General features: G+C 51.7%; 8 protein-coding genes across 9 annotated transcripts in view; 5 read left to right on the top strand and 3 right to left on the bottom strand.

Annotated features, from left to right (window-relative positions):
* Positions 1–1,369: 1,369 nt before the first annotated feature.
* Positions 1,370–1,804, top strand: LOC133215504 (claw keratin-like). The gene has a single exon (XM_061359571.1). It carries the CDS (start codon positions 1,370–1,372, stop codon positions 1,802–1,804), a length of 435 nt encoding a protein of 144 aa, XP_061215555.1.
* A 3,688-nt stretch (positions 1,805–5,492) lies between these two features.
* On the top strand, positions 5,493–6,182 carry LOC133215540 (claw keratin-like). Of its 2 annotated transcripts, XM_061359615.1 has the most exons (2): positions 5,493–5,991; positions 6,064–6,182. In XM_061359615.1, the coding sequence occupies exons 1-2, from the start codon at positions 5,685–5,687 to the stop codon at positions 6,180–6,182; spliced, it is 426 nt and encodes a 141-aa protein (XP_061215599.1). In that variant the 5' UTR covers positions 5,493–5,684. The 2 variants fall into 2 exon arrangements, with proteins under 2 accessions (XP_061215599.1, XP_061215598.1); XM_061359614.1 differs by having other exon boundaries at positions 5,493–6,182.
* A 4,667-nt stretch (positions 6,183–10,849) lies between these two features.
* Positions 10,850–11,224, top strand: LOC133215542 (claw keratin-like). Its single transcript, XM_061359616.1, has one exon. The coding sequence runs from the start codon at positions 10,850–10,852 to the stop codon at positions 11,222–11,224; it is 375 nt and encodes a 124-aa protein (XP_061215600.1).
* Positions 11,225–13,505: 2,281 nt separating this feature from the next.
* Positions 13,506–13,905, bottom strand: LOC133215543 (claw keratin-like). The gene has a single exon (XM_061359617.1). It carries the CDS (start codon positions 13,903–13,905, stop codon positions 13,531–13,533), a length of 375 nt encoding a protein of 124 aa, XP_061215601.1. The 3' UTR covers positions 13,506–13,530.
* Positions 13,906–16,399: 2,494 nt separating this feature from the next.
* On the top strand, positions 16,400–16,777 carry LOC133215544 (claw keratin-like). The gene has a single exon (XM_061359619.1). The coding sequence runs from the start codon at positions 16,403–16,405 to the stop codon at positions 16,775–16,777; it is 375 nt and encodes a 124-aa protein (XP_061215603.1). The 5' UTR covers positions 16,400–16,402.
* A 1,875-nt stretch (positions 16,778–18,652) lies between these two features.
* Positions 18,653–19,469, bottom strand: LOC133215545 (claw keratin-like). The gene has a single exon (XM_061359620.1). The coding sequence runs from the start codon at positions 19,467–19,469 to the stop codon at positions 19,095–19,097; it is 375 nt and encodes a 124-aa protein (XP_061215604.1). The 3' UTR covers positions 18,653–19,094.
* A 2,497-nt stretch (positions 19,470–21,966) lies between these two features.
* LOC133215547 (claw keratin-like) overlaps positions 21,967–27,536 on the top strand; it is a 6,654-nt gene continuing 1,084 nt past the window's right edge. Inside the window, exon 1 of the mRNA XM_061359621.1 lies at positions 21,967–22,289. Coding sequence (XP_061215605.1) covers positions 21,967–22,289 — 323 coding nt within the window. The remainder of the gene's footprint in view (positions 22,290–27,536) is intronic.
* Positions 24,368–25,038, bottom strand: LOC133215548 (claw keratin-like). The gene has a single exon (XM_061359622.1). The coding sequence runs from the start codon at positions 25,036–25,038 to the stop codon at positions 24,664–24,666; it is 375 nt and encodes a 124-aa protein (XP_061215606.1). The 3' UTR covers positions 24,368–24,663.

Below are 27,536 nucleotides of genomic sequence, written 5' to 3' on the forward strand. Positions count from 1 at the left end.
CCATGCTTGTGGGGAGCATGGCCATGTGCAACCTCACTCCCTGTGCGTGCTCAGAAGCATCTCCTGTATTAGCCCTTAATGTTCACTTGAGGGAATTGGGTCCCTGCAGAGAGGGCATGGCGAGGTCCACACTCAGAGACACAGGGCCAAGGAAGTTGGGGGAGTCATGGGTCTCTTCTTGTCCTCCTGTGCCTCTGTGCATGTATCCTTCACACCCAAGACCCTGCTGCTGGATCTCACTGCTCGCCTAACACGTAAATGTTGAGCTCCCAGCATATGAGTCTTCCGCCACAAATCAAATGCAGCTTCTACTCATTTCATGTTTCTTGGTCGATAAGGACCAGTGACGACCTGAAAAGCAAGGTCATAGAGACATCTGAAGGTTAGAGATGTTCTGTACAGTTGCCCCAAAAGTGTACTGGAATGCATTGGTCCTTCAGAAGTCATTCCAAGCATGTGGAAAGACTTCTCTCTTTGCCCAAGATCCCCGTGCCTCTGTTTACCACCTTGTAAAACAGAGGTAATGACAGGCGTGACGGCTGTGCCCAGGATTGCAAAGCACTTCTGCAAGGTGCCCAAGACTACAGCACATGAGCAAAGTGGGAGGATAAGGGCCCGATCGGGGTTTATTGGTGCCATGAGGTAACCTAGTCTTTATGTCATGGCGTGTCGTGATCTTCCCCTCCCATTCCCTGTTTGCTCTCCAAGGCACGTTTGCTTGCTATAATCCCCAATGAGGGTGCATACTTTGTTTCATGAGGCTTCACACTTGATTTGCTCTTTAGCTTGGGCTTCTGTCGCTGACGCTGGCCACTGCCCCAGGCAGTGTGGGACATGTATAAAAGTGCTGAAGGCTTCACAGCTCCCTATCCAGCTTCTTCCTCTTGACTCTCCTGATCATTCAGGTAAGTCCCACACATGTCCTTCTTTCCTTCTTCAGCTATGTATCTTTGTCAACATTTCTTTGCTGTCTTGTCCATAACCTTTCATAAGAATAGATAGGATGGGATGGTGATCTTTCAGAGACAGGGAAATGTCTGAACTTTAATCTGTAGGTCTGATCTATGAGTCTACCAATGCACTCAAGTCCCTTGTGATGCCATTGGTTTCTTATCTGTGTTTGATGTGGGGTCTTTTTTCCTATGTCAGTCATGGGCATTCAGGATCATAGAGGACGGAGGAGTGGCAAGGGGTTTACAGCAGCATGTCAACTGTAGCTCAGGTTTCTGCTCTGCCTGCGTAACGCGATACAGGGAATGTCCTGGAGCATTGATTGAAAACACAAGAGAGTGAGGAGGGATTTGGTATTTGGTCGTGTACAGCACCATAATTCTGTGTTCTTGTGCAGCTTGACCTCTCAAAGAGAAGAATGTCCTGCTCCAGCCTGTGCCTCCCTTCCGCTGGGGTGGCCGCCCCGTGCCCTCTGGCTGACACCACCAATGAGCCCTGTGTGCGTCAGTGCCAGAGCTCCACGGTGGTGATCCAGCCCCCGGCTTCGGTGGTCACCTTCCCTGGACCCATCCTCAGCTCCTTCCCTCAGCACAGCGTTGTGGGCTCAGCGGGAGTCCCTGCCGTTGCCGGGGGTTATGGTGGCAGTTATGGAGGCTATGGTGGATTCGGAGCCTACGGTGGCTACGGAGGCCTTGGTGGCTATGGAGGCCTTGGTGGCTATTGGGGCTATGGAGGCTATGGTAGCTGTGGAGGCTACGGAGGCCTTGGTGGCTACGGAGGTTTTGGGGGCTGTGGATATGGAGGCTGGGGCCGTGGTCTCAGGTCCTTCGGTGGTTGGTGTGGCAGCTGGTAAGCCCCACCTGGGAGCAGCCTCAGACAACAAAGAGCTCCAGGAAAGCCTATGGCACATCCCAACTTGACGATACCCTAAAGAAGAAAGCCCTTTCAGCACTGCTGGGATCCAGAGCTTGGACACATCTTGCTTGTTGGAGCCCAGCTCTGCCTTCCTCCTGCTCTGCTTGAGCATTCTTTCAAGACCTGTTACCGCCTGATGACAGAGACCCACACTAAGTTCCTGCTCCTGCAGCATGCTTGATGCCCTTTGGAGCTCTGCCCACTGCCAGCAGTGCTGGACTGACCTTGCTCAGGGCCGTGCTCTTTTCCCAACTGCTTTCCCCCTTAAACTGCAATAAAAGCTGTGTTGCATCACATTGCTGACCCTTGGTTTTATTTGGTTCTTCCTCCATACACAATATCCCATGTGGCAATATGGTTTCCCATGATATCCTCTAGACAGTTCCCACCCATGACCTTTTGAAGGATACCTTTGGGTGGTGTCTGACTACCTCCTCCTTTCCCTCAGAAACCACATGTTGCTACATGAGGGCTGACAAGAACAGGGACCATGCTCATGCCCATGGACCACAGCTAATCTTTCTTTCCCTCCCAGGCTTCTGCCATCCTTAAGCTCCTGCACTGTGCAGCTCTAAAAGATCTGTTGGGTCCAGCAGTGAATTTTCTGCCCACTCTGGCCATTCCCATGAACTGCCTGCAGCTCCAGCTCTCATGGGTCTAGCATAACAATGAATCCATCTCAAAGATAAAGGTCCAGGTCAGTGTCACTCGTGAGAATACAGGTCAAAAGAAGAGTGTCACCGATTACCAGATCCTCCCCCAGTGCCTTGTCCCCACTGCTTCCAGATTCCTTCAGACTGTCACTATGTTCAACTGTGGTGGTTTTTTTCTCTTCTAATGTTCCTCGGAGCACTTTTGGCCCCATCTGCCACTCACTGCTGCTCCAGAAGCTCTTTCTAGCCATGTTACCCACCACACACTGTAGACCCAGAAGTTCCCCCGAACAGGAGGGCTTCCTACACCCAGTGACCTGAAAGACATTTCACAGTATCACAGTATGTTAGAGATTGGAAGGGACCTCAAAAGATCATCTAGTCCAATCCCCCTGCCGGAGCAGGAACACCTAGATAAGGTTACACAGGAACTTGTCCAGGCGGGTTTTGAATGTCTCCAGAGAAGGAGACTCCACAACCTCCCTGGGCAGCCTGTTCCAGTGTTCTGTCACCTCACTGAGAAGAAGTTTCTTCTCAAGTTTAAGTGGAACCTCTTGTGCTCCAGTTTGTACCCATTGCCCCTTGTCCTATCATTGTTTGCCACTGAGAAGAGCCTGGCTCCATCCTCGGGACACTCCCCCTTTATATATTTATATACACTAATAAGGTCACCCCTCAATATCCTCTTCTCCAAAATATACAGACCCAGCTCCCTCAGTCTTTCCTCATAAGGGAGAACTCCACTCCCTTCATCATCTTAGTTGCCCTGCGCTGGACTCTCTCCAGCCGGTCCCTGTCCTTCTTAAACTGAGGGGCCCAGAACTGGACACAATATTCCAGATGCAGTCTCACCAGGGCAGAGTAGAGGGGAAAGGGGACCTCTCTCGACCTACTAACCACCCCCCTTCTAATACACCCCAGGATGCCATTGGCCTTCTTGGCCACAAGGGCACAGTGTCGGCTCATGGTCACCCTGTCGGCCACTAGGACCCCCAGGTCCCTCTCCCCTACACTGCTCTCTAACAGGTCATTTCCCAACCTGTACCGGAACCTGGGGTTTCCTGCCCTGCCTCAAACGCCAGCTCACAATGTAGCCAAAGCTGCCTAATTTCTCCAAAAGCAGTGATATATGGCAGCAGAGATGGGATCACCTAAACTCCCTTCCACCATGGTGCCCTCAGCATACACACAGGGGACACCTCGTGAGCCAGAACATAGAATGTGTCTGAGAGAAAGTGCAGGTAAACCCAGGCAGATATGGGACAGAGGACATGTCTTTACTTAGGTTCCCCAGCAATGACGAAACTGCTGCAAATTTGCCCTGGAAAATGCACCAGGGATTAGGCAAGGGTGAGGGCAAGAAACTCTATCAAGGGAGGCAGGGAGAGATCTGCAAGAGGCTCCTAAGAGCTGCACTTCGCTGTTTGATCAGAAGTGTCAGGAGCATGAATCTGGATAGAGGCTGTCTTTTGCCCTTTTATACATGTCCCAGACTCCCTGGGGCATCAGCCAAGGGGTGTGAGCAGAATCAGCAAGGACTCATGGAAGCCAATGAACAATCTTCATGACATGCCTAATTAGACAAGTAACTCTAGTCCATCTTTACAGGGGTCAGTAGTACGTGAAGGTGCCCTGGAGTGCATCTGGGTGAAAATTTGACACAGCACATTCCATGATAGACAAGATGCTGCTGTAGCTGTCATTGCAGCATCAATAAACACAGATCTGTCACTAATCCCCAAGTCTGCCTACATGGAAGAGTCCCAGGCATCTATGAGAAGATTACTGTCATATAGCTTGTCCACAAGTAATCAAGAAGAGAAGCATGCAAACTTCATGACGCAAGCATGAATGTGAAACAATTATATGCCATTTAATTATGGAAAAGTTTGTGTTAAGAAAGAGCTGATAGGAAGCATAAACTGTGACACATCGTTCTATGGAATATGGCTCTATTATTATTACTGCAATAGCAGCTGTAAATCCTCATCTCTCCCTAATCCTCCCACTTTGCTCATGTGCTGGATTCTTCAGCACCTTGCGGAAGTGCTCTGCAATCCTGGGCACAGACATCACGTCTGTCATTAACTCTCTTTTAGAAGGTAGTAAACAGAGGCAATGGGTGTTTGGGCAAACAGGGAAGACATTCCATATGCTTGGAATGGGTCCCAAAAGGCCACCATCTTCCAATGTACTTTTAGGGGAACAGGTTGGGAGCATACTTAAGCCTTGGCCATCTCCATGACCTTGATAGTCAGTGTGTGATTGAGGGTCGTGACAGAAATGGACAGAAATGCAAAGAGTAGGAGCTGCATTTGCTGTCTGGGGCAAGATCCGCATGCTGGGACCTCAACACTGTTGTGCTTGGAGAGCAGTGAGATCCACCAGCAGGGTCACGTGTGAAAGGGGAAGGTGCACGGATGGCATAAGAGCAGAATGTGAACAAGGACTCCCCCAGCTTCCTTGGCCTTATGTCTGTGAGGGTGGTCCTCCTCAAGGCCTCTCTGGAGGGACTCGATTCCTCAGCTAGACATTGAGGGCTGTGACAGAGGCTGATGAGTACCCACAAAGAGCCAGGGTGCACTTGGCCATGCTCCCCACAGGCACAGGAAACCTGGGCAGTGCTGGCTCACTCAGTAGCAGAGATACTGCTGAGGGCAGCATGGTTGGGCATGGCAATCTTCTGAGAGATGCCTGTGACTCTTCCATGTAGCCAAAGTGCTGGAATAATGACAGAACTGTGTTTACTGATGCTATGCTGGCTACAGCAGCATCTTGTCTATCATGAACTATGCCATGCCATATCCCATTACCCATATGCACTCCAAAGCACTCTTGCATACCACTGACCCCAATAAAGAGGGACTGTAGTTACTTATCTAATTATGTGTGTCATGAAGTTTATCCACTGGCTTCTATTAGTCTGTGTGGATTCTGCCCCCGCCCCCTGGCTGATGCCCTGGGCCATCTGGGACTTGTATAAAAGAGCTGAAGGCTTCACAGCCTCTATCCAGATTCCTGTTCTTGACTCTTCAGTTCAAACAGGTAAGTGCAGCTCTTGAAAGCCTCTTGCAGATCTCTCCCTGCCTCCCTTGATAGAGTTTCTTGCCCTCACCCTTGCCTAATCCCTGGTGCATTTTCCAGGACTCCGTGCCTGCCTGAAAGATGTCCTGCTCCAGCCTGTGTGCCCCTTCCTGTGGAGTGGCTGCCCCGTGCCCCGTGGCTGACACCACCAACGAGCCCTGTGTGCGTCAGTGCCAGAGCTCCACGGTGGTGATCCAGCCCCCAGCTTCGGTGGTCACCTTCCCCGGACCCATCCTCAGCTCCTTCCCGCAGCACAGCGCTGTGGGCTCAGCGGGAGTCCCTGCCATTGCTGGGGGCTACGGTGGCAGTTTTGGAGGCTATGGTGGATTTGGCGGCTATGGGGGCTACGGTGGCTATGGAGGCCTTGGTGGCTATTGGGGCTATGGAGGTTATGGGGGCTATGGTGGCTATGGACGCCTTGGTGGCTTTGGAGGCTTTGGTGGCTATGGTAGCTGTGGAGGCTATGGAGGCCTTGGTGGATATGGAGGCTTTGGTGGCTATGGAGGCTTTGGGGGCTGTGGTTATGGCAGCTGGGGCCAAGGCCTCCTTCCCTTTGGTGCCAGCTGTGGGAGCTGCTAAGCCCTACCCAGGTCCAGCTTTAGACAACAGAGAGCTCTAGGAAAGCCCCTGGCACATCCCAACATGATGATTCCCGAAGGAAGAACACCTCATCTGCACTGCTGGAATCCAGAGCTTGGACGCCTCATTCCTTCTTCTGGGCCAACACTTCATTTCTTCTGCCCTTCTTGAGCATCCCTTCCATATTTGCTGCCTTGATAACAAAGACCCAGTCTTGGTGCCTTCTGTGGTAGGGCTGATATTCTTTGTAGCTCTGCCAGCAGCCTTGAGATTTTGGCTGGCCTTGGTTTGGGCTCTGCTTTTGTCCAAACTTCTTCCCCAAATCAAACTGCAATAAAGCTGTGTTGCACCGCAATGTGACCCTTGGTTTTTCCTGATACCTTTTTCTTTCCTACTTGCCCTTAATTTCCAGTCGTTAGTCTGCACTGCTTGAAGCTCCCACAGTAGTCCAGTGGTAGCACTACTGTTAGGACTTGGTCAGTGGGTTCCAACTACTGATGACCTTCAGTCTCAGTCTTGTGAAGCACAACGTGCTGAGCTTCCTTAGATGTCCCTACAGCAATAAACACAATGTATTCTCAAAGGCCACTTGGAAGATATGAAAATGCTTTATGGGTCCTTTGGAAGTTCTTCCAAGACTTCAGCAAACCAGCTTGCTGCCATTACGCATTTTTGTTGGCTTGGGATTGGTCACACTGGGAGGTCCACGGAAAGGTAGACAATAAGTGCAGGTATCATCCATGTCCCTATACCCAGGGAGAAAGTGTGTGGTAGACACTGCCAAATGCTCCCAAGTTACCTCTAAGAGCTATGATTTGTCCCCAGGTAACCAAGTCACACAAAGCACGAAGCTCTTTTAGCGAGATATTGCACCACTGATCCTCCAAACCTCCCTTCCTTCTCCAAGTGTCTTCTTATTGTTGTATCTAGCCGCTACACAGTGGTCTTGCACTGCTCTGGCCAAAGCGATCAGGAAGGTGAACGTGGCAGCGTGTTTGTCACTGCTGGGTACCCAGGAAAAGAGGGGTCATCCATCCTCTTATCTAACCAAGTTCCCTGAACTTTCAGTCATCAGCTCTGTGCTGGCTCACTTGGTGTCCCATGTGTACGTACTGAGTGTACCGTGGTAGAAGAGGGCTTCAGTGATCCTGTAGTGGCTGGATGTTCTGGGAGGTGTGTGGCAGTGTGGGCTACATTGTGGGCCTGCATATGAGGAAGGGCAAGAAAAGGTCCAGCAAAGTCTGTTCCAGTGCATGGGACTGGGGGAAGTTCTGCTGTCATTCCTGGGCAGAGGCATGTTTGCAGGCTGAATGTGGGTGACACTGGGAATGGACGAGAAAAGCTTATGCTTCCCCAGTGAGAGTAGACGAGGCCAAAACTGCTTCAAGGATCCTTGGGAGACAGAAGAAACCTGGAGGTGAATATGGTGAAAGGTTGCAGGAATGTGGAGGTGATGGAGGCAAAGCATATGGGGAGGTGCTGGGGATTGGTGACACTCTCCCCATTTGATCTTTATTCTCCCAAGTGACTCTGAGGTGGGCCTTTGCTGTTGAGATGGCTGCATTGGCATGCCGATCCAGGAGGTTGGGGCTGCAGGCAGCCAATGAAAAATGCCCAGAGAGGTCAGCAAACTCACTGCAGGTCACAACAGTTCTTCTTGGTCTGCACAATACAGGAGCCAAAGGTGGTGAAAAGAGAAGGGAGGGAAAGAAGGATTAGATGTAGTCCCTCCAGCTGACCACTGTCCCTGTTCTGGGCAAACCTCCTGTAGCAAGATGTGATTTCTGAGGGAATCAGAAGGAAGTCAGGGATCCTCTGAAGGTCTCCATGAGAAGGCCGTGGGTAGGAGCTGTCTGGGACACTCATGGGAACCCTTACTGCCACTTTGGATTTTGTGTATGAAGGAAGAATCAAAGTGTCAACACTGTGATGAAACACAGTGTTTATTGCAGTTTAAAGAGGGAAGGTGTTGGGAGAAGAGCAAAGCCCTGGCAAAGATCAGCCCATGTTTATTGGCAGTGGCCAGAACAACAAAGAACAGTGCCAGAGGAGTAGGTGTCCAGTGTGTGTCTCTGTCATTAGGGGGCAATTAGTCTTGAAGAGGTGCTCAAACGCGTCAGGGGGAAGGCAGAGTTAGGCTCCAACAGGCTTGAGGCGTCCAAGCTATGGATCCTAGCAGTGCTGAAGGGCTGTTCTTCCTTTGGGCATCATCATGCTGTGATGTGCCAGGGTCTTTCCAGGAGCTCTCTGTCATCTGAAGCGAGCATCAGGTGGAGCTTAGCAGCTCCCAGAGCTGGCACCAAAGGTGATGAGGCCTCAGCCCCATCTGCCATATCTGCAGCCCCCATAGCCACCAAAGCCTCTGTAGCTGCCAAAGCCTCCACAGCCTCCACAGCTACCATAGCCTCCATAGACCCCATAGCCACCAAGGCCTCCATAGCCACCAAGGCCTCCATAACCCCCACGGCCTCCATAACTGCCTCTGTAGCCCCCAGCAATGGCAGGGACTCCTGCTGAGCCCACAGCACTGTGCTGAGGGAAGGAGCTGAGGATGGGTCCAGGGAAGGTGACCACTGTGGCTGGGGGTTGGATCACCACTGAGGAGCTCTGGCACTGACGCACGCAGGGCTCATTGGTGGTGTCAGCCAGTGGACAGCAGCCACCCCACAGAAAGGAGTACATAGGCCTTAGAAGAACATTCTTCTCTTCAGGAGGTCAAGCTGGAGGACAGGCAGAGTTACAGTACAGTCAAAGGCGTAACTCCAAATCCCTTACGACCCTCTTGCACTTGGAACCTCTTCTACAGAACATTTCCTGTATTATCACAGGCAGGCAGAGCTAAGTCCCATTCCACAGTTGACCTGCTGCTGTAAACCTTTTTCTCTCCCACATGTGCCCTGAGATTGACGGCCTCATAGGTAAGAAGAAAAGCCCCCTCATCAAATGAATATGGGAAATAGATGAGATCAAAAGCAGGTGATGGGAAGTCAATGAGATTGAAAGACACCACAGTGCATCAGTGTTCCCTAACATTAAAGCAAGATCTTAATGCAAGTTTAAGTTCCCAGTATTTCCCTGGTTGAGAGAGAGCACCATCACATCCTAAATATTCACAATGTAAGGGGAGTAAAAAAGACAGCAAAAGTGACATTGAAGAAGACAGAGCTGAGAAAAGAAAAAGGAACATAAGTCTTGGACTTACCACAGTGATCAGGAGAGTCGAGTGGAAGAAGCTGGATAGCTGTGAAGCTCTCAGCTCTTTTATACTTGTCCTATACTGCCTGGGGCAGTGGCAAGCATCATTCACAGAAGCCCCAGCTAATGATGAAATCAAGGGGTGAAGCCCCATGAAACAAAGAGAATCCATCCTCATTGGGGAGAGCAGCAAACAAACATGCCTTGGAGGGCATGGGAATGGGAGGGGCAGATCATGTGTCCCCATGACATGAAAGACAAGGCGATGCTATAGCTAACCTCACAAAACCAATAAACCCTGATCGATCCCTAATCCTCCCACTTTGCTCATGTGCTGGAGCCTTGGGCACCTTGCAGGAGTGCTTTGCAATCCTGGGCAAGGCCATGACGCCTGCATTACCTCTCTTTTACAAGGTGTTCAATAGAGGCATTGGAAGGTTGGGCAAACAGAGAATCCATTCCTTACGCTTGGAATGAGTTCTAAAGGACCACCATCTTCCAATGCACTTTTGGGAAAGTAGGTCAGGAATATATCTTAGACATTTCTATGACCTTGCTTATCAGGGAGTGTTTGAGGCTTGCCGATTGACAAACATACAAAGAGTAAGAGCTGCATTTACTGTCTGGGGCAAAACCCACTTGCTGGGTGATCAACACTGACGTGCTTGGGGAGCAGTGAGGTATGACAGCAGAGTCACGTGTGAGAGGCAGACGTGCACGGAGGATCATCACAAGGGCAGGAAGGGAAGCAGGACTCCCCCATCTTCCTTGGCCACGTGTCTGTGAGTGTGGTCCTCCTTGAGCCCTCTCTGGAGGGACTCAGTTCCTCACCTCGACATTGAGGGCTGCTACAGGAGAGGCTGCTGAGAAACTACAGAAAGCCAGGGTGCACATAGCCACTCTCCCCGCAGGCACAGACAAGCAAGGCACTGCCGGCTCACTCAGCAGTAGGGCTCCTGCTGTAGGTGGCATGGCTGGGTACAGCAATCTGAGGAATGTCTGTGACTCTTCTATGTAGGCAAAATGGGGCTGATGTTAATGACAGATGCATATTTATTGGAGCTGCAAGCTCATCTTCAACAGCACCTTCTCTATCATGAAATGCGTCGTGCCGTATCCCATCACCCATATGCATTCTGGGGCACCTTAGCATAACACTGACCCCAATAAAGAGGGCCAAGAGTTACATGTCTAATTCTGTGTGTCATGAGGTTTATTCACTGGCTTCCATGAGTCCTTGTGGATTCTGACCGCAGCCCATGCCCAATGCCCAGGCGGACTGGGAAATGCATAAAAGGGCAGAAGACTTCACAGCCTCTGCAGATTCCTGCTCTTGATTCTCCTGATCAAACAGGTAAGCACAGCTCTTTGAGCCTCTTGCAGATCTCTCCCAGCCTCCATTGATAGAGTTTCTTGTGCTCACCTGCGCCTAACCCCTGGTGCATTTTCCAGGGCTCCGTGTAGACTGAAAGATGTCCTGCTCCAGCCTGTGTGCCCCTTCCTGTGGGATGGCCGCCCCATGCCCCCTGGCTGACACCACCAACGAGCCCTGTGTGCGTCAGTGCCAGAGCTCCTCGGTGGTGATCCAGCCCCCAGCCACGGTGGTCACCTTCCCCGGACCCATCCTCAGCTCCTTCCCGCAGCACAGCGCTGTGGGCTCAGCGGGAGTCCCTGCCATTGCTGGGGGCTCCGGTGGCAGTTATGGAGGCCGTGGTGGTTATGGTGGCTCTGGTGGCTACGGAGGCCTTGGTGGCTATGGGGGCTATGGAGGCTTCGGTGGCTGTGGAGGATATGGCGGCTGGGGCCGAGGCCTCATGTCCTTTGGTGCCAGCTGTGGGAGCTGCTAAGCCTTACCTGGTGCCGGCCACAGATGACACAGAGCTCCAGGAAAGACCTTGGCGTATCCCAACTTGATGTTGCCCATTGGAAGAACATGCCTTCAGCACTGCTGGAATCCAGAGCTTGGATGCCTCGTGCCTTCTTGTCGTCCAAATTTGCCTTCCTCCTGCTCTGCTTGAGCATCCTTTCAATAGGCTGGTTACCCCTGATGACAGAGACCTGCACTGAGCACCTGCTCCTACGGCATGGTTTATGCTCTTTGTTTCTCAGTCCACTACCTGGAGACGTGGGCTGACCTTGGTTGGGGCCCTGCTCTTGCCCAACTCTTTACCCCTCTTAAACGGCAATAAATTCTGTGCTGCACTGCAATGTGTTTTCCTGATCCTTGTTTCTTTCCATGTGCCCTAAGCCTCTGCTTGGAAGACCTTTTTCTGGTTTCCCAACAGCAGCGAACACAAGATATTGCCTATGCCTTTTTGGAAGATATGAGGGAAGAAGCCGCAGGGGTATGGAGGAAGATCTTTCAAATCCTCCTCAAAACTCGCATGCTTCCGTGGCCTCCTTTTCTTGCCTTGTTATAGAATCCTAGAATATTTAGGGTTGGAAATGACCTTAAGATCATCTAGTTGCAAACCCTTGCTGTGAGCGGGACACCTCACACTAAACCATAAATTGATCATATTGGGATGTCCAGGGGAATGAAGGGAATATCTGTGCATGTACAGTGCTCCTGCCACATGTTGGACATGTCCCCGTGCTCAAAGAGTGATTGGGACCAGCAGGAAGGGGGGTGATAGACACAGGCAAATCTTCCCAAGTGTCTCTCCAAGCCATGATTTGTCCCTGGGTATCCAAGTTGCATGAAACATAAAGCTATTTGAGAGGGAAGCTGCAATGCCAACACTGATGAGATTCCTCCCTTACCCAGGTAACTTCTCATTGTGGGATCCCATCCCTGCACACTGGTCTTGCACAAAGACAACTCCTGCTAAAGCCATCAGGAAGGGCAATGTAGCACCAGGTTGGTCATTTCTGGGGACCTCAGGAAAAGAGGCATCGTCCGTCCCCATATCTTTTCAGTTTGCTGTGAACTGTTTCTCAGGCCTGTGCTATGTGCTGGCTCACATGGTGGCATGCGTGTCTCCCTAGAGGACACGTACTGGCGGGTATGTTAGAGCCTGTCACGACTGCTGCGGCTGGATGCTTTGGGAGGTGTGTGACAGCGTGGTCTACATTATGGTCTTCTATGTGAGGAAGGGCAGAAAAGCCCCCAAAGGTGGTTCCAGGGAATGTGGCTTTAAAAATCTCTCCTGTCATTCCTTGCCATAGCCATGTCTGCAAGCTGAAGGTGGGGGACACAGAAGTGGCTGGCAAGATCTTCACCTACAGCAGCTGGCGCAGACAAGGCAAATGTTTTCCAAGGAATACTGGGAGACAGAGGGAAAACTGGATGTGGAGATGGTGCAGGGATGCAAGAATGTGGTGGCAAGGCATTTGGGGAGGTGTTGGGAAGTGTTTACTCTCTCCCCCTTTGAGCAGTGGCCTTACAAGAGGCCTTGAGCTGGCTCTTTGCCGTTGGGCTGTGTCTCCTGCCATGTCCATGCGGGGGTCCTGGCGCTGCAGGCAGCCAATGAGTAATGAAGTGAGTGGGCAAGAAAATAGGTGTGGAGCCCCTCATGCCTTTTTGTGCTGCAGAGGGCAGGAGCCTAATGCTGAGAGATGAGAGAGATGGCAGAGGGAGCAACTGTTGTTAGTGGAGATGAGCATGGTCCCTGCTCACCGTAACTGTCTCTGAGCAATCTGTTGACTCCAGAGGGCAGGCAGGAGGAAGGCAAGCAGCTTCCAAAGGTCCCTCTGAGAAGGCAGTGTCTGGGAGCTCTCTTGAAAACACAGGAGAACCCATGCTGCTACCTAGGGTATTGCATGTGGAGGCAATAGAATAAAATCGAGGGAGAACAATGGGATGCAACACAGCTTTTATTGCAGTTTGAGAAGGGAAGGAGCTGGGACAAGTGCAGAACCCCGACCAAGAGAAGCCTGCATCTCCAGGCAATGGGCAGAGCCGCAAAGAGCATTAGGCATGCTGCAGGAGCAGGCACCCATCATGGGGCTGCATTCTCATAGGAAGCATGCCTTAAAGAGATACTGAATTGGGGCATAAAATACTTAGAGTTAGCCATCAACAAGTACCAGGCCCCCAACCTCTGGAACCCAGCAGTGCTGAAAGGATGTTTTTCTTTGGGCATCATCAGTTGGGAAGTGCAAGTGGCTTTCTTGGAGAACTCTGTCATCTGTAGCAGGAGGCAGGTGGGGCTTAGCAGATCCCACAGCTGGCACCAAAGGACATGAGGCCTCGGCCCCAGCCGCCATATCCTCCACAGCTACCGTAGCCTCCATAGCCCCCATAGCCACCAAGGCCTCCGTAGCCACCAGAGCCACCATAACCACCACGGCCTCCATAACTGCCACCGGAGCCCCCAGCAATGGCAGGGACTCCCGCTGAGCCCACAGCGCTGTGCTGCGGGAAGGAGCTGAGGATGGGTCCGGGGAAGGTGACCACCGTGGCTGGGGGCTGGATCACCACCGAGGAGCTCTGGCACTGACGCACACAGGGCTCGTTGGTGGTGTCAGCCAGGGGGCGTGGGGCGGCCACCCCACAGGAGGGGACGCACAGGCTTGAGCAGGACATTCTTTTCTTCGGGAGGACAAGCTGCAAGAGACGGGAGAGTTACGGTGCTGTACAAGGCATAACCCCAAATCCCTCCTCACTCCTGCAGTTGCAACCTCTGCTCCGGGACATTGCCTGGATCATTTCAGGCAGTCAAAGCAAAGTCCAATTACACAGTGGATGTGCTGCTGAAAAGCCCTTGCTCTCTCACACATTTCTTCAGCCTGTCTCAACCATAGGAACAAGAAAAGCCCCCTCAACAAATGAAGATAGGCAGTTGATGAGATCCAAAGGTGCATTATTATTCCCCGTGGATCTTTGTTGGGAATTTAAATTCGCAGCCTTTCCCTGCTTGTGAGAGAGCGCTATCAGGGCGTAACTATTCATGATCAAATGGAGGTGTGGGAGACAGAGGAATAGACGTTGAGGAAGATAGAGCTGAAGAAGGAAAGAGGGACATAAGTCTTGGACTTACCGCAACGATCAGGAGAGTCGAATGAATGAAGCAGGATAGAGAGCTGGGAAACCCTCAGCTTTATACATGCCCAAGACTGCCTGGGGCAGTGGCAATGGTCAGCGACAGAAGCCCCAGCTAATGATGAAATCAAGCAGTGATGCCTCATAAAGCAAAATTAATCTATCATCATTGGGGAGAGTAGCCAGCAAACGTGCCCTGAAGAGCAAACAGGGACTGGGAATGACAATGACACACCATGACATGAAAGGAGGTGTGATGCTGTAGCTGACCTCATGGCACCAATAAACCCCTCACTTGGTCTCTAATCCTCCCACTTTGCTCATGTGTTGGAGTCTTGAGTACCTTGCAGAAGTGCTTTGCAAGTATCCTGGCACAGCCATCACGCCTGTGATTACCTCTCTTTACAGTGATCAATAAAGGTATTGGGAATTTGGGTGAAGGGAGAAGCCATTCCAGATGCGAAGGTCCCCTGGAGTGCATATAGGTGATGGCATATGCACTTCACATTCCATGATAAACAACTTTCATTCAAGCTGACACTGCAAAGCTGACAAAGAGGATCTGTCAGTAATCCCCCGCTTTGCCTACATGGAAATGTCACAGGCATCTTGCAGAAGATTGCAGTGTCCAGCCATGCTGCCCTCAGCAACAGCCCCACTGCTGAGTAAGCCAGCAGTGCCCAGCATGCCTGTGCCTTTGGAGAGCGTGGCCACGTGCACCCTGGCACTCTGTGGGTGCTCACCAGCCTCTTGTTATGCAGTCCTCAATGTCCAGCTGAGAAATGGAGACCCTCCAGAAAGGGATCAAGGACAACCACACGCACAGACACGTGGCCAAGGAAGTTAGGGGAATCCTAGTACCCTTCCTGCCCTCCCGCCACTTTGTGCACATCACCCTCTCACACATGATCCTGCTGCCGGATCTCACTGCTCCCGTAACGTGGCACTGCTGATCTCCCAGCGTGCGGTTCTTGTCCCACACAGTAAGTACAGCTACTACTCTTTCTATTGCTGTCGATCAGGATCCTCAATCCCACCCTGACAAGCAAGGTCACGGAGATGGCTAAAGGATGCTCCTGACCTGTTTTCCAAAAAGTGCATTGGAAGATGGTGGCCCTTTGGGACCCATTCCAAGCATGTAGAATGGCTTCTCTATTTGGCCAAACTCCTCATGCCTCTGTTCAGCGCCCTGTAAAAGAGAGGTAATGCAGGCGTGATGGCTCTGCCCAGGATTGAAAGGTGCCCAGGACTCTGGCACATGCATGGGGGAGGATCAGGGATCGATCGGGGTTTATTGGTGCCATGAGGTCAGCTAAAGCGTTGCCTTGTCATTCATGTCATGGCGTGTCATGGTCTGTCCCTCCATTCCCTGTTTGCTCTCCAGGGCACATTTGCTCACTACTCTCACAGTGAGGATGGATTCACTTTGCTTCATGAGGCTTCACCGCTTGATTTCATCATCAGCTGAGACATCTTTGGCTGACGCTGGCCACTGCCCCAGGCAGCAGAGGACATGTATAAAAGAGCTGAGGGCTTCACAGCTCTCTATCCAGCTTCTTCCACTCGGCTCTCCTGATCATTGTGGTAAGTCCAAGACTTATGTCCCTCTTTCCTTCCTCAGCTCTGTCTTCCCCAGTGTCTCATTTGCTGTCTACTCTACCCCCATTTCATCATGAATTGTTAGGATCTGACACTGCTCTCTCACAACCAGGGAAAAGCTGCAAACGTAAATTTCCATCTGAGATCCATAGGGAATAATAATGTGACTTTTAATCTCACTGATTTCCAATCTTGTTATGATGAGGGGAATTTTCTACTTTGCTATGGGGAAGTCAGATTCACGGTGTGTGTGGGAGAGCAAGGGGCTCACAGCAGCAGGTGCACTGTGAAACGGGACTTAGCTCTGACTGCCTGAGATAATCCAGCAAATGTCTTTTAGCGGATGTTCCACGTGCAGGAACCGCGGGAGGGATTTGGGGTTATGTATTGTACTGCACTGTAACTTTGTCTTGTCTTGAAGATTGACCCCTCAAAGAGAAGAATGTCCTGCTCCAGCCTGTGTGCCCCTTCCTGTGGGATGGCCGCCCCATGCCCCCTGGCTGACACCACCAACGAGCCCTGCGTGCGTCAGTGCCAGAGCTCCTCGGTGGTGATCCAGCCCCCAGCCACGGTGGTCACCTTCCCCGGACCCATCCTCAGCTCCTTCCCGCAGCACAGCGTTGTGGGCTCAGCGGGAGTCCCTGCCATTGCTGGGGGCTCCGGTGGCAGTTATGGAGGCCGTGGTGGTTATGGTGGCTCTGGTGGCTACGGAGGCCTTGGTGGCTATGGGGGCTATGGAGGCTACGGTAGCTGTGGAGGATATGGCGGCTGGGGCCGAGGTCTCATGTCCTTTGGTGCCAGCTGTGGGAGCTGCTAAGCCTTACCTGGTGCCGGCCACAGATGACACAGAGCTCCAGGAAAGACCTTGGCGTATCCCAACTTGATGTTGCCCATTGGAAGAACATGCCTTCAGCACGGCTGGAATCCAGAGCTTGGATGCCTCGTGCTTTCTTGTCGTCCAAATTTGCCTTCCTCCTGCTCTGCTTGAGCATCCTTTCAATAGGCTGGTTACCCCTGATGACAGAGACCTGCACTGAGCACCTGCTCCTACGGCATGGTTTATGCTCTTTGTTTCTCAGTCCACTACCTGGAGACGTGGGCTGACCTTGGTTGGGGCCCTGCTCTTGCCCAACTCTTTACCCCTCTTAAACGGCAATAAATTCTGTGCTGCACTGCAATGTCGACCCCTGTGTTTTCCTGATCCTCGCTTCTTTCCATGTGCCCTAAGCCTCTGCTTGGAAGACCTTTTTCTGGTTTCCCAACAGCAGCGAACACAAAATATTGCCTATGCCTTTTTGGAAGATATGAAGGGAAGGAGCCGCAGGGGTATGGAGGAAGATCTTTCAAATCCTCCTCAAAACTCGCATGCTTCCGTGGCCTCCTTTTCTTGCCTTGTTATAGAATCCTAGAATATTTAGGGTTGGAAATGACCTTAAGATCATCTAGTTGCAAACGCTTGCTGTGAGCGGGACACCTCACACTAAACCATAAATTGATCATATTGGGATGTCCAGGGGACTGAAGGGAATATCTGTGCATGTAAAGTGCTCCTGCCACATTTTGGACATGTCCCCGTGCTCAAAGAGTGATTGGGACCAGCAGGAAGGGGGGTGATAGACACAGGCAAATGTTCGCAAGTGTCTCTCCAAGCCATGATTTGTCCCTGGGTATCCAAGTTGCATGAAACATAAAGCTATTTGAGAGGGAAGCTGCAATGCCAACACTGATGAGATTCCTCCCTTACCCAGGTAACTTCTCATTGTGGGATCCCATCCCTGCACATTGGTCTTGCACAAAGACAACTCCTGCTAAAGCCATCAGGAAGGGCAGTGTAGCACCAGGTTGGTCATTTCTGGGGACCTCAGGAAAAGAGGCAACATCCGTCCCCATATCTTTTCAGTTTGCTGTGAACTGTTTCTCAGGCCTGTGCTATGTGCTGGCTCACACGGTGGCATGCGTGTCTCCCTAGAGGACACGTACTGGCGGGTATGTTAGAGCCTGTCACGACTGCTGCGGCTGGATGCTTTGGGAGGTGTGTGACAGCGTGGTCTACATTATGGTCTTCTATGTGAGGAAGGGCAGAAAAGCCCCCAAAGGTGGTTCCAGGGAATGTGGCTTTAAAAATCTCTCCTGTCATTCCTTGCCATAGCCATGTCTGCAAGCTGAAGGTGGGTGACACAGAAGTGGCTGGCAAGATCTTCACCTACAGCAGCTGGCGCAGACAAGGCAAATGTTTTCCAAGGAATACTGGGAGACAGAGGGAAAACTGGGTGTGGAGATTGTGCAGGGATGCAAGAATGTGGTGGCAAGGCATTTGGGGAGGTGTTGGGAAGTGTTTACTCTCTCCCCCTTTGAGCAGTGGCCTTACAAGAGGCCTTGAGCTGGCTCTTTGCCCTTGGGCTGTGTCTCCTGCCATGTCCATGCGGGGGTCCTGGCGCTGCAGGCAGCCAATGAGTAATGAAGTGAGTGGGCAAGAAAATATGTGTGGAGCCCCTCATGCCTTTTTGTGCTGCAGAGGGCAGGAGCCTAATGCTGAGAGATGAGAGAGATGGCAGAGGGAGCAACTGTTGTTAGTGGAGATGAGCATGGTCCCTGCTCACCGTGACTGTCTCTGAGCAATCTGTTGACTCCTGATGGAAGGCAGGAGGAAGGCAAGCAGCTTCCAAAGGTCCCTCTGAGAAGGCAGTGTCTGGGAGCTCTCTTGAAAACACAGGAGAACCCATGCTGCTACCTGGGGTATTGCATGTGGAGGCAATAGAATAAAATCGAGGGAGAACAATGGGATGCAACACAGCTTTTATTGCAGTTTGAGAAGGGAAGGAGCTTGGAGAAGTGCAGAACCCCGACCAAGAGAAGCCTGCGTCTCCAGGCAATGGGCAGAGCCGCAAAGAGCATTAGGCATGCTGCAGGAGCAGGCACCCATCATGGGGCTGCATTGTCATAGGCAGCATGCCCTAAAGAGATACCGAATTGGGGCATAAAATACTTAGAGTTGGCCATCAACAAGTACCAGGCCCCCAACCTCTGGAACCCAGCAGTGCTGAAAGGATGTTTTTCTTTGGGCATCATCAGTTGGGAAGTGCAAGTGGCTTTCTTGGAGAACTCTGTCATCTGTAGCAGGAGGCAGGTGGGGCTTAGCAGATCCCACAGCTGGCACCAAAGGACATGAGGCCTCGGCCCCAGCCGCCATATCCTCCACAGCTACCGTAGCCTCCATAGCCCCCATAGCCACCAAGGCCTCCGTAGCCACCAGAGCCTCCATAACCACCATGGCCTCCATAACTGCCACCGGAGCCCCCAGCAATGGCAGGGACTCCAGCTGAGCCCACAGCGCTTTGCTGCGGGAAGGAGCTGAGGATGGGTCCGGGGAAGGTGACCACCGTGGCTGGGGGCTGGATCACCACCGAGGAGCTCTGGCACTGACGCACACAGGGCTCGTTGGTGGTGTCAGCCAGGGGGCATGGGGCGGCCACCCCACAGGAGGGGACGCACAGGCTGGAGCAGGACATTCTTTTCTTCGGGAGGACAAGCTGCAAGAGACGGGAGAGTTACGGTGCAGTACAAGGCATAACCCCAAATCCCTCCTCACTCCTGCAGTTGCAACCTCTGCTCCGGGACATTGCCTGGATCATTTCAGGCAGTCAAAGCAAAGTCCAATTACACAGTGGATGTGCTGCTGAAAAGCCCTTGCTCTCTCACACATTTCTTCAGCCTGTCTCACCCATAGGAATAAGAAAAGCCCCCTCAACAAATGAAGATCGGCAATTGATGAGATCCAAAGGTGCATTATTATTCCCTGTGGATCTTTGTTGGGAATTTAAATTCGCAGCCTTTCCCTGCTTGTGAGAGAGCGCTATCAGGGCGTAACTATTCATGATGAAACGGAGGTGTGGGAGACAGAGGAAGAGACGTTGAGGAAGATAGAGCTGAAGAAGGAAAGAGGGACATAAGTCTTGGACTTACCGCAACGATCAGGAGAGTCGAATGAATGAAGCAGGATAGAGAGCTGTGAAACCCTCAGCTTTATACATAGCCAAGACTGCCTGGGGCAGTGGCAATGGTCAGCGACAGAAGCCCCAGCTAATGATGAAATCAAGCAGTGATGCCTCATAAAGCAAAATTAATCTATCATCATTGGGGAGAGTAGCGAGCAAACGTGCCCTGAAGAGCAAACAGGGAATGGGAATGACAATGACACACCATGACATGAAAGGAGGTGTGATGCTGTAGCTGACCTCATGGCACCAATAAACCCCGATTGGTCCCTAATCCTCCCACTTTGCTCATGTGTTGGAGTCTTGAGTACCTTGCAGAAGTGCTTTGCAAATCCTGGGCACAGCCATCACGCCTGTGATTACCTCTCTTTTACAAGGTGATCAATAAAGGTATTGGGAATTTGGGTGAAGGGAGAAGCCATTCCATATGCGAAGGTCCCCTGGAGTGCATCTAGGTGATGGCATATGCACTTCACATTCCATGATAAACAACTTTCTGATTTAGCTGACACTGCAGCTTCTTAAAGAGGTATCTGTCAGTAATCCCCCGCTTTGCCTACATGGAAATGTCACAGGCATCTTGCAGAAGATTGCAGTGTCCAGCCATGCTGCCCTCAGCAACAGCCCCACTGCTGAGTAAGCCAGCAGTGCCCAGCATGCCTGTGCCTTTGGAGAGCGTGGCCACGTGCACCCTGGCACTCTGTGGGTGCTCACCAGCCTCTTGTTATGCAGTCCTCAATGTCCAGCTGAGAAATGGAGACCCTCCAGAAAGGGATCAAGGACAACCACACGCACAGACACGTGGCCAAGGAAGTTAGGGGAATCCTAGTACCCTTCCTGCCCTCCCGCCACTTTGTGCACATCACCCTCTCACACATGATCCTGCTGCCGGATCTCACTGCTCCCGTAACGTGGCACTGTTGATCTCCCAGCGTGTGGTTCTTGTCCCACACAGGAAGTACAGCTACTACTCTTTCTATTGCTGTCGATCAGGATCCTCAATCCCACCCTGACAAGCAAGGTCACGGAGATGGCTAAAGGATGCTCCTGACCTGTTTTCCAAAAAGTGCATTGGAAGATGGTGGCCCTTTGGGACCCATTCCAAGCATGTAGAATGGCTTCTCTATTTGGCCAAACTCCTCATGCCTCTGTTCAGCGCCCTGTAAGAGAGGTAATGCAGGTGTGATGGCTCTGCCCAGGATTGAAAGGTGCCCAAGACTCTGGCACATGCATGGGGGAGGATCAGGGATCCATCGGGGTTTATTGGTGCCATGAGGTCAGCTAAAGCGTTGCCTTGTCATTCATGTCATGGCGTGTCATGGTCTGCTCCCTTCATTCCCTGTTTGCTCTCCAGGGCACATTTGCTCACTACTCTCACAGTGAGGATGGATTCACTTTGCTTCATGAGGCTTCACCGCTTGATTTCATCATCAGCTGAGACATCTTTGGCTGACGCTGGCCACTGCCCCAGGCAGCAGAGGACATGTATAAAAGAGCTGAGGGCTTCACAGCTCTCTATCCAGCTTCTTCCACTCGGCTCTCCTGATCATTGTGGTAAGTCCAAGACTTATGTCCCTCTTTCCTTCCTCAGCTCTGTCTTCCCCAGTGTCTCATTTGCTGTCTACTCTACCCCCGTTTCATCATGAATTGTTAGGATCTGACACTGCTCTCTCACAACCAGGGAAAGGCCGCAAACGTAAACTTCCATCTGAGATCCATAGGGAATAATAATGTGACTTTTAATCTCACTGATTTCCAATCTTGTTATGATGAGGGGAATTTTCTACTTTGCTATGGGGAAGTCAGATTCACGGTGTGTGTGGGAGAGCAAGGGGCTCACAGCAGCAGGTGCACTGTGAAACGGGACTTAGCTCAGACTGCCTGAGATAATCCAGCAAATGTCTTTTAGCGGATGTTCCACGTGCAGGAACCGCGGGAGGGATTTGGGGTTATGTATTGTACTGCACTGTAACTTTGTCTTGTCTTGAAGATTGACCCCTCAAAGAGAAGAATGTCCTGCTCCAGCCTGTGTGCCCCTTCCTGTGGGATGGCCGCCCCATGCCCCCTGGCTGACACCACCAACGAGCCCTGCGTGCGTCAGTGCCAGAGCTCCTCGGTGGTGATCCAGCCCCCAGCCACGGTGGTCACCTTGCCCGGACCCATCCTCAGCTCCTTCCCGCAGCACAGCGTTGTGGGCTCAGCGGGAGTCCCTGCCATTGCTGGGGGCTCCGGTGGCAGTTATGGAGGCCGTGGTGGTTATGGTGGCTCTGGTGGCTACGGAGGCCTTGGTGGCTATGGGGGCTATGGAGGCTACGGTAGCTGTGGAGGATATGGCGGCTGGGGCCGAGGCCTCATGTCCTTTGGTGCCAGCTGTGGGAGCTGCTAAGCCTCACCTGGTGCCGGCCACAGATGACACAGAGCTCCAGGAAAGACCTTGGCGTATCCCAACTTGATGTTGCCCATTGGAAGAACACGCCTTCAGCACTGCTGGAATCCAGAGCTTGGATGCCTCGTGCTTTCTTGTTGTCCAAATCTGTCTTCCTCCTGCTCTGCTTGAGCATCCTTTCAATAGGCTGGTTACCCCTGATGACAGAGACCTGCACTGAGCACCTGCTCCTACGGCATGGTTTATGCTCTTTGTTTCTCAGTCCACCACCTGGAGATGTGGGCTGACCTTGGTTGGGGCCCTGCTCTTGCCCAACTCTTTACCCCTCTTAAACGGCAATAAATTCTGTGCTGCACTGCAATGTCGACCTCTGTGTTTTCCTGATCCTTGCTTCTTTCCATGTGCCCTAAGCCTCTGCTTGAAAGACCTTTTTCTGGTTTCCCAACAGCAGCGAACACAAAATATTGCCTTTGCCTTTTTGGAAGATATGAAGGGAAGGAGCCACAGGGGTATGGAGGAAGATCTTTCAAATCCTCCTCAAAACTCGCATGCTTCCGTGGCCTCCTTTTCTTGCCTTGTTATAGAATCCTAGAATATTTAGGGTTGGAAATGACCTTAAGATCATCTAGTTGCAAACCCTTGCTGTGAGCGGGACACCTCACACTAAACCATAAATTGATCATATTGGGATGTCCAGGGGAATGAAGGGAATATCTGTGCATGTACAGTGCTCCTGCCACATGTTGGACATGTCCCCGTGCTCGAAGAGTGATTGGGACCAGCAGGAAGGGGGGTGATAGACACAGGCAAATGTTCGCAAGTGTCTCTCCAAGCCATGATTTGTCCCTGGGTATCCAAGTTGCATGAAACATAAAGCTATTTGAGAGGAAAGCTGCAATGCCAACACTGATGAGATTCCTCCCTTACCCAGGTAACTTCTCATTGTGGGATCCCATCCCTGCACATTGGTCTTGCACAAAGACAACTCCTGCTAAAGCCATCAGGAAGGGCAGTGTAGCACCAGGTTGGTCATTTCTGGGGACCTCAGGAAAAGAGGCATCATCCATCCCCATATCTTTTCAGTTTGCTGTGAACTGTTTCTCAGGCCTGTGCTATGTGCTGGCTCACATGGTGGCATGCGTGCGTGTCTCCCTACAGGGACACGTACTGGCGGGTACGTCATAGCTGTCATCACTGCTGCGGCCTGTTGACTTTTGGAGGTGTGTGTGACAGCGTGGTCTACATTATTCTTCTATGTGAGGAAGGGCAGAAAAGCCCCCAAAGGTGGTTCCAGGGAATGTGGCTTTAAAAATCTCTCCTGTCATTCCTTGCCATAGCCATGTCTGCAAGCTGAAGGTGGGTGACACAGAAGTGGCTGGCAAGATCTTCACCTACAGCAGCTGGCGCAGACAAGGCAAATGTTTTCCAAGGAATACTGGGAGACAGAGGGAAAACTGGGTGTGGAGATTGTGCAGGGATGCAAGAATGTGGTGGCAAGGCATTTGGGGAGGTGTTGGGAAGTGTTTACTCTCTCCCCCTTTGAGCAGTGGCCTTACAAGAGGCCTTGAGCTGGCTCTTTGCCCTTGGGCTGTGTCTCCTGCCATGTCCATGCGGGGGTCCTGGCGCTGCAGGCAGCCAATGAGTAATGAAGTGAGTGGGCAAGAAAATATGTGTGGAGCCCCTCATGCCTTTTTGTGCTGCAGAGGGCAGGAGCCTAATGCTGAGAGATGAGAGAGATGGCAGAGGGAGCAACTGTTGTTAGTGGAGATGAGCATGGTCCCTGCTCACCGTAACTGTCTCTGAGCAATCTGTTGACTCCTGATGGAAGGCAGGAGGAAGCCAAGCAGCTTCCAAAGGTCCCTCTGAGAAGGCAGTGTCTGGGAGCTCTCTTGAAAACACAGGAGAACCCATGCTGCTACCTGGGGTATTGCATGTGGAGGCAATAGAATAAAATCGAGGGAGAACAATGGGATGCAAGACAGCTTTTATTGCAGTTTGAGAAGGGAAGGAGCTGGGACAAGTGCAGAACCCCGACCAAGAGAAGTCTGCGTCTCCAGGCAATGGGCAGAGCCGCAAAGAGCATTAGGCATGCTGCAGGAGCAGGCACCCATCATGGGGCTGCATTCTCATAGGAAGCATGCCCTAAAGAGATACTGAATTGGGGCATAAAATACTTAGAGTTGGCCATCAACAAGTACCAGGCCCCCAACCTCTGGAACCCAGCAGTGCTGAAAGGATGTTTTTCTTTGGGCATCATCAGTTGGGAAGTGCAAGTGGCTTTCTTGGAGAACTCTGTCATCTGTAGCAGGAGGCAGGTGGGGCTTAGCAGATCCCACAGCTGGCACCGAAGGACATGAGGCCTCGGCCCCAGCCGCCATATCCTCCACAGCTACCGTAGCCTCCATAGCCCCCATAGCCACCAAGGCCTCCGTAGCCACCAGAGCCTCCATAACCACCATGGCCTCCATAACTGCCACCGGAGCCCCCAGCAATGGCAGGGACTCCCGCTGAGCCCACAGCGCTTTGCTGCGGGAAGGAGCTGAGGATGGGTCCGGGGAAGGTGACCACCGTGGCTGGGGGCTGGATCACCACCGAGGAGCTCTGGCACTGACGCACACAGGGCTCGTTGGTGGTGTCAGCCAGGGGGCGTGGGGCGGCCACCCCACAGGAGGGGACGCACAGGCTTGAGCAGGACATTCTTTTCTTCGGGAGGACAAGCTGCAAGAGACGGGAGAGTTACGGTGCAGTACAAGGCATAACCCCAAATCCCTCCTCACTCCTGCAGTTGCAACCTCTGCTCCGGGACATTGCCTGGATCATTTCAGGCAGTCAAAGCAAAGTCCAATTACACAGTGGACGTGCTGCTGAAAAGCCCTTGCTCTCTCACACATTTCTTCAGCCTGTCTCACCCATAGGAATAAGAAAAGCCCCCTCAACAAATGAAGATCGGCAATTGATGAGATCCAAAGGTGCATTATTATTCCCTGTGGATCTTTGTTGGGAATTTAAATTCGCAGCCTTTCCCTGCTTGTGAGAGAGCGCTATCAGGGCGTAACTATTCATGATGAAACGGAGGTGTGGGAGACAGAGGAAGAGACGTTGAGGAAGATAGAGCTGAAGAAGGAAAGAGGGACATAAGTCTTGGACTTACCGCAACGATCAGGAGAGTCGAATGAATGAAGCAGGATAGAGAGCTGTGAAACCCTCAGCTTTATACATAGCTAAGACTGCCTGGGGCAGTGGCAATGGTCAGCGACAGAAGCCCCAGCTAATGATGAAATCAAGCAGTGATGCCTCATAAAGCAAAATTAATCTATCATCATTGGGGAGAGTAGCCAGCAAACGTGCCCTGAAGAGCAAACAGGGAATGGGAATGACAATGACACACCATGACATGAAAGGAGGTGTGATGCTGTAGCTGACCTCATGGCACCAATAAACCCCGATTGGTCCCTAATCCTCCCACTTTGCTCATGTGTTGGAGTCTTGAGTACCTTGCAGAAGTGCTTTGCAAATCCTGGGCACAGCCATCACGCCTGTGATTACCTCTCTTTTACAAGGTGATCAATAAAGGTATTGGGAATTTGGGTGAAGGGAGAAGCCATTCCATATGCGAAGGTCCCCTGGAGTGCATCTAGGTGATGGCATATGCACTTCACATTCCATGATAAACAACTTTCTGATTTAGCTGACACTGCAGCTTCTCAAAGAGGTATCTGTCAGTAATCCCCCGCTTTGCCTACATGGAAATGTCACAGGCATCTTGCAGAAGATTGCAGTGTCCAGCCATGCTGCCCTCAGCAACAGCCCCACTGCTGAGTAAGCCAGCAGAGCCCAGCATGTCTGTGCCTTTGGAGAGCGTGGCCACGTGCACCCTGGCACTCTGTGGGTGCTCACCAGCCTCTTGTTATGCAGTCCTCAATGTCCAGCTGAGAAATTGAGACCCTCCAGAAAGGGATCAAGGACAACCACACGCACAGACACGTGGCCAAGGAAGTTAGGGGAATCCTAGTACCCTTCCTGCCCTCCCGCCACTTTGTGCACATCACCCTCTCACACATGATCCTGCTGCCGGATCTCACTGCTCCCGTAACGTGGCACTGCTGATCTCCCAGCGTGCGGTTCCTGTCCCACACAGGAAGTACAGCTACTACTCTTTCTATTGCTGTCGATCAGGATCCTCAATCCCACCCTGACAAGCAAGGTCACGGAGATGGCTAAAGGATGCTCCTGACCTGTTTTCCAAAAAGTGCATTGGAAGATGGTGGCCCTTTGGGACCCATTCCAAGCATGTAGAATGGCTTCTCTATTTGGCCAAACTCCTCATGCCTCTGTTCACCGCCCTGTAAAAGAGAGGTAATGCAGGCGTGATGGCTCTGCCCAGGATTGAAAGGTGCCCAAGACTCTGGCACATGCATGGGGGAGGATCAGGGATCGATCGGGGTTTATTGGTGCCATGAGGTCAGCTAAAGCGTTGCCTTGTCATTCATGTCATGGCGTGTCATGGTCTGTCCCTCCATTCCCTGTTTGCTCTCCAGGGCACATTTGCTCACTACTCTCACAGTGAGGATGGATTCACTTTGCTTCATGAGGCTTCACCGCTTGATTTCATCATCAGCTGAGACATCTTTGGCTGACGCTGGCCACTGCCCCAGGCAGCAGAGGACATGTATAAAAGAGCTGAGGGCTTCACAGCTCTCTATCCAGCTTCTTCCACTCGGCTCTCCTGATCATTGTGGTAAGTCCAAGACTTATGTCCCTCTTTCCTTCCTCAGCTCTGTCTTCCCCAGTGTCTCATTTGCTGTCTACTCTACCCCCGTTTCATCATGAATTGTTAGGATCTGACACTGCTCTCTCACAACCAGGGAAAGGCCGCAAACATAAACTTCCATCTGAGATCCATAGGGAATAATAATGTGACTTTTAATCTCACTGATTTCCAATCTTGTTATGATGAGGGGATTTTTCTACTTTGCTATGGAGAAGTCAGATTCACGGTGTGTGTGGGAGAGCAAGGGGCTCACAGCAGCAGGTGCACTGTGAAACGGGACTTAGCTCTGACTGCCTGAGATAATCCAGCAAATGTCTTTTAGCGGATGTTCCACGTGCAGGAACCGCGGGAGGGATTTGGGGTTATGTATTGTACTGCACTGTAACTTTGTCTTGTCTTGAAGATTGACCCCTCAAAGAGAAGA

Source organism: Neopsephotus bourkii, unplaced genomic scaffold (assembly GCF_033783945.1).
Source record: "Neopsephotus bourkii isolate Nb327-2 ecotype Australia unplaced genomic scaffold, CSIRO-AGI_Nbou_v1 NB_989, whole genome shotgun sequence".
Taxonomy (NCBI): Eukaryota; Metazoa; Chordata; class Aves; order Psittaciformes; family Psittacidae; genus Neopsephotus; species Neopsephotus bourkii.

Bases quoted from the DNA above. Each gene is read 5' to 3' on its own strand.
- LOC133215543 (XM_061359617.1), bottom strand. From the start codon at position 13,905: ATGTCCTGCTCAAGCCTGTGCGTCCCCTCCTGTGGGGTGGCCGCCCCA.
- LOC133215540 (XM_061359614.1), top strand. From the start codon at position 5,685: ATGTCCTGCTCCAGCCTGTGTGCCCCTTCCTGTGGAGTGGCTGCCCCG.
- LOC133215548 (XM_061359622.1), bottom strand. From the start codon at position 25,038: ATGTCCTGCTCAAGCCTGTGCGTCCCCTCCTGTGGGGTGGCCGCCCCA.
- LOC133215504 (XM_061359571.1), top strand. From the start codon at position 1,370: ATGTCCTGCTCCAGCCTGTGCCTCCCTTCCGCTGGGGTGGCCGCCCCG.
- LOC133215544 (XM_061359619.1), top strand. From the start codon at position 16,403: ATGTCCTGCTCCAGCCTGTGTGCCCCTTCCTGTGGGATGGCCGCCCCA.
- LOC133215542 (XM_061359616.1), top strand. From the start codon at position 10,850: ATGTCCTGCTCCAGCCTGTGTGCCCCTTCCTGTGGGATGGCCGCCCCA.
- LOC133215545 (XM_061359620.1), bottom strand. From the start codon at position 19,469: ATGTCCTGCTCCAGCCTGTGCGTCCCCTCCTGTGGGGTGGCCGCCCCA.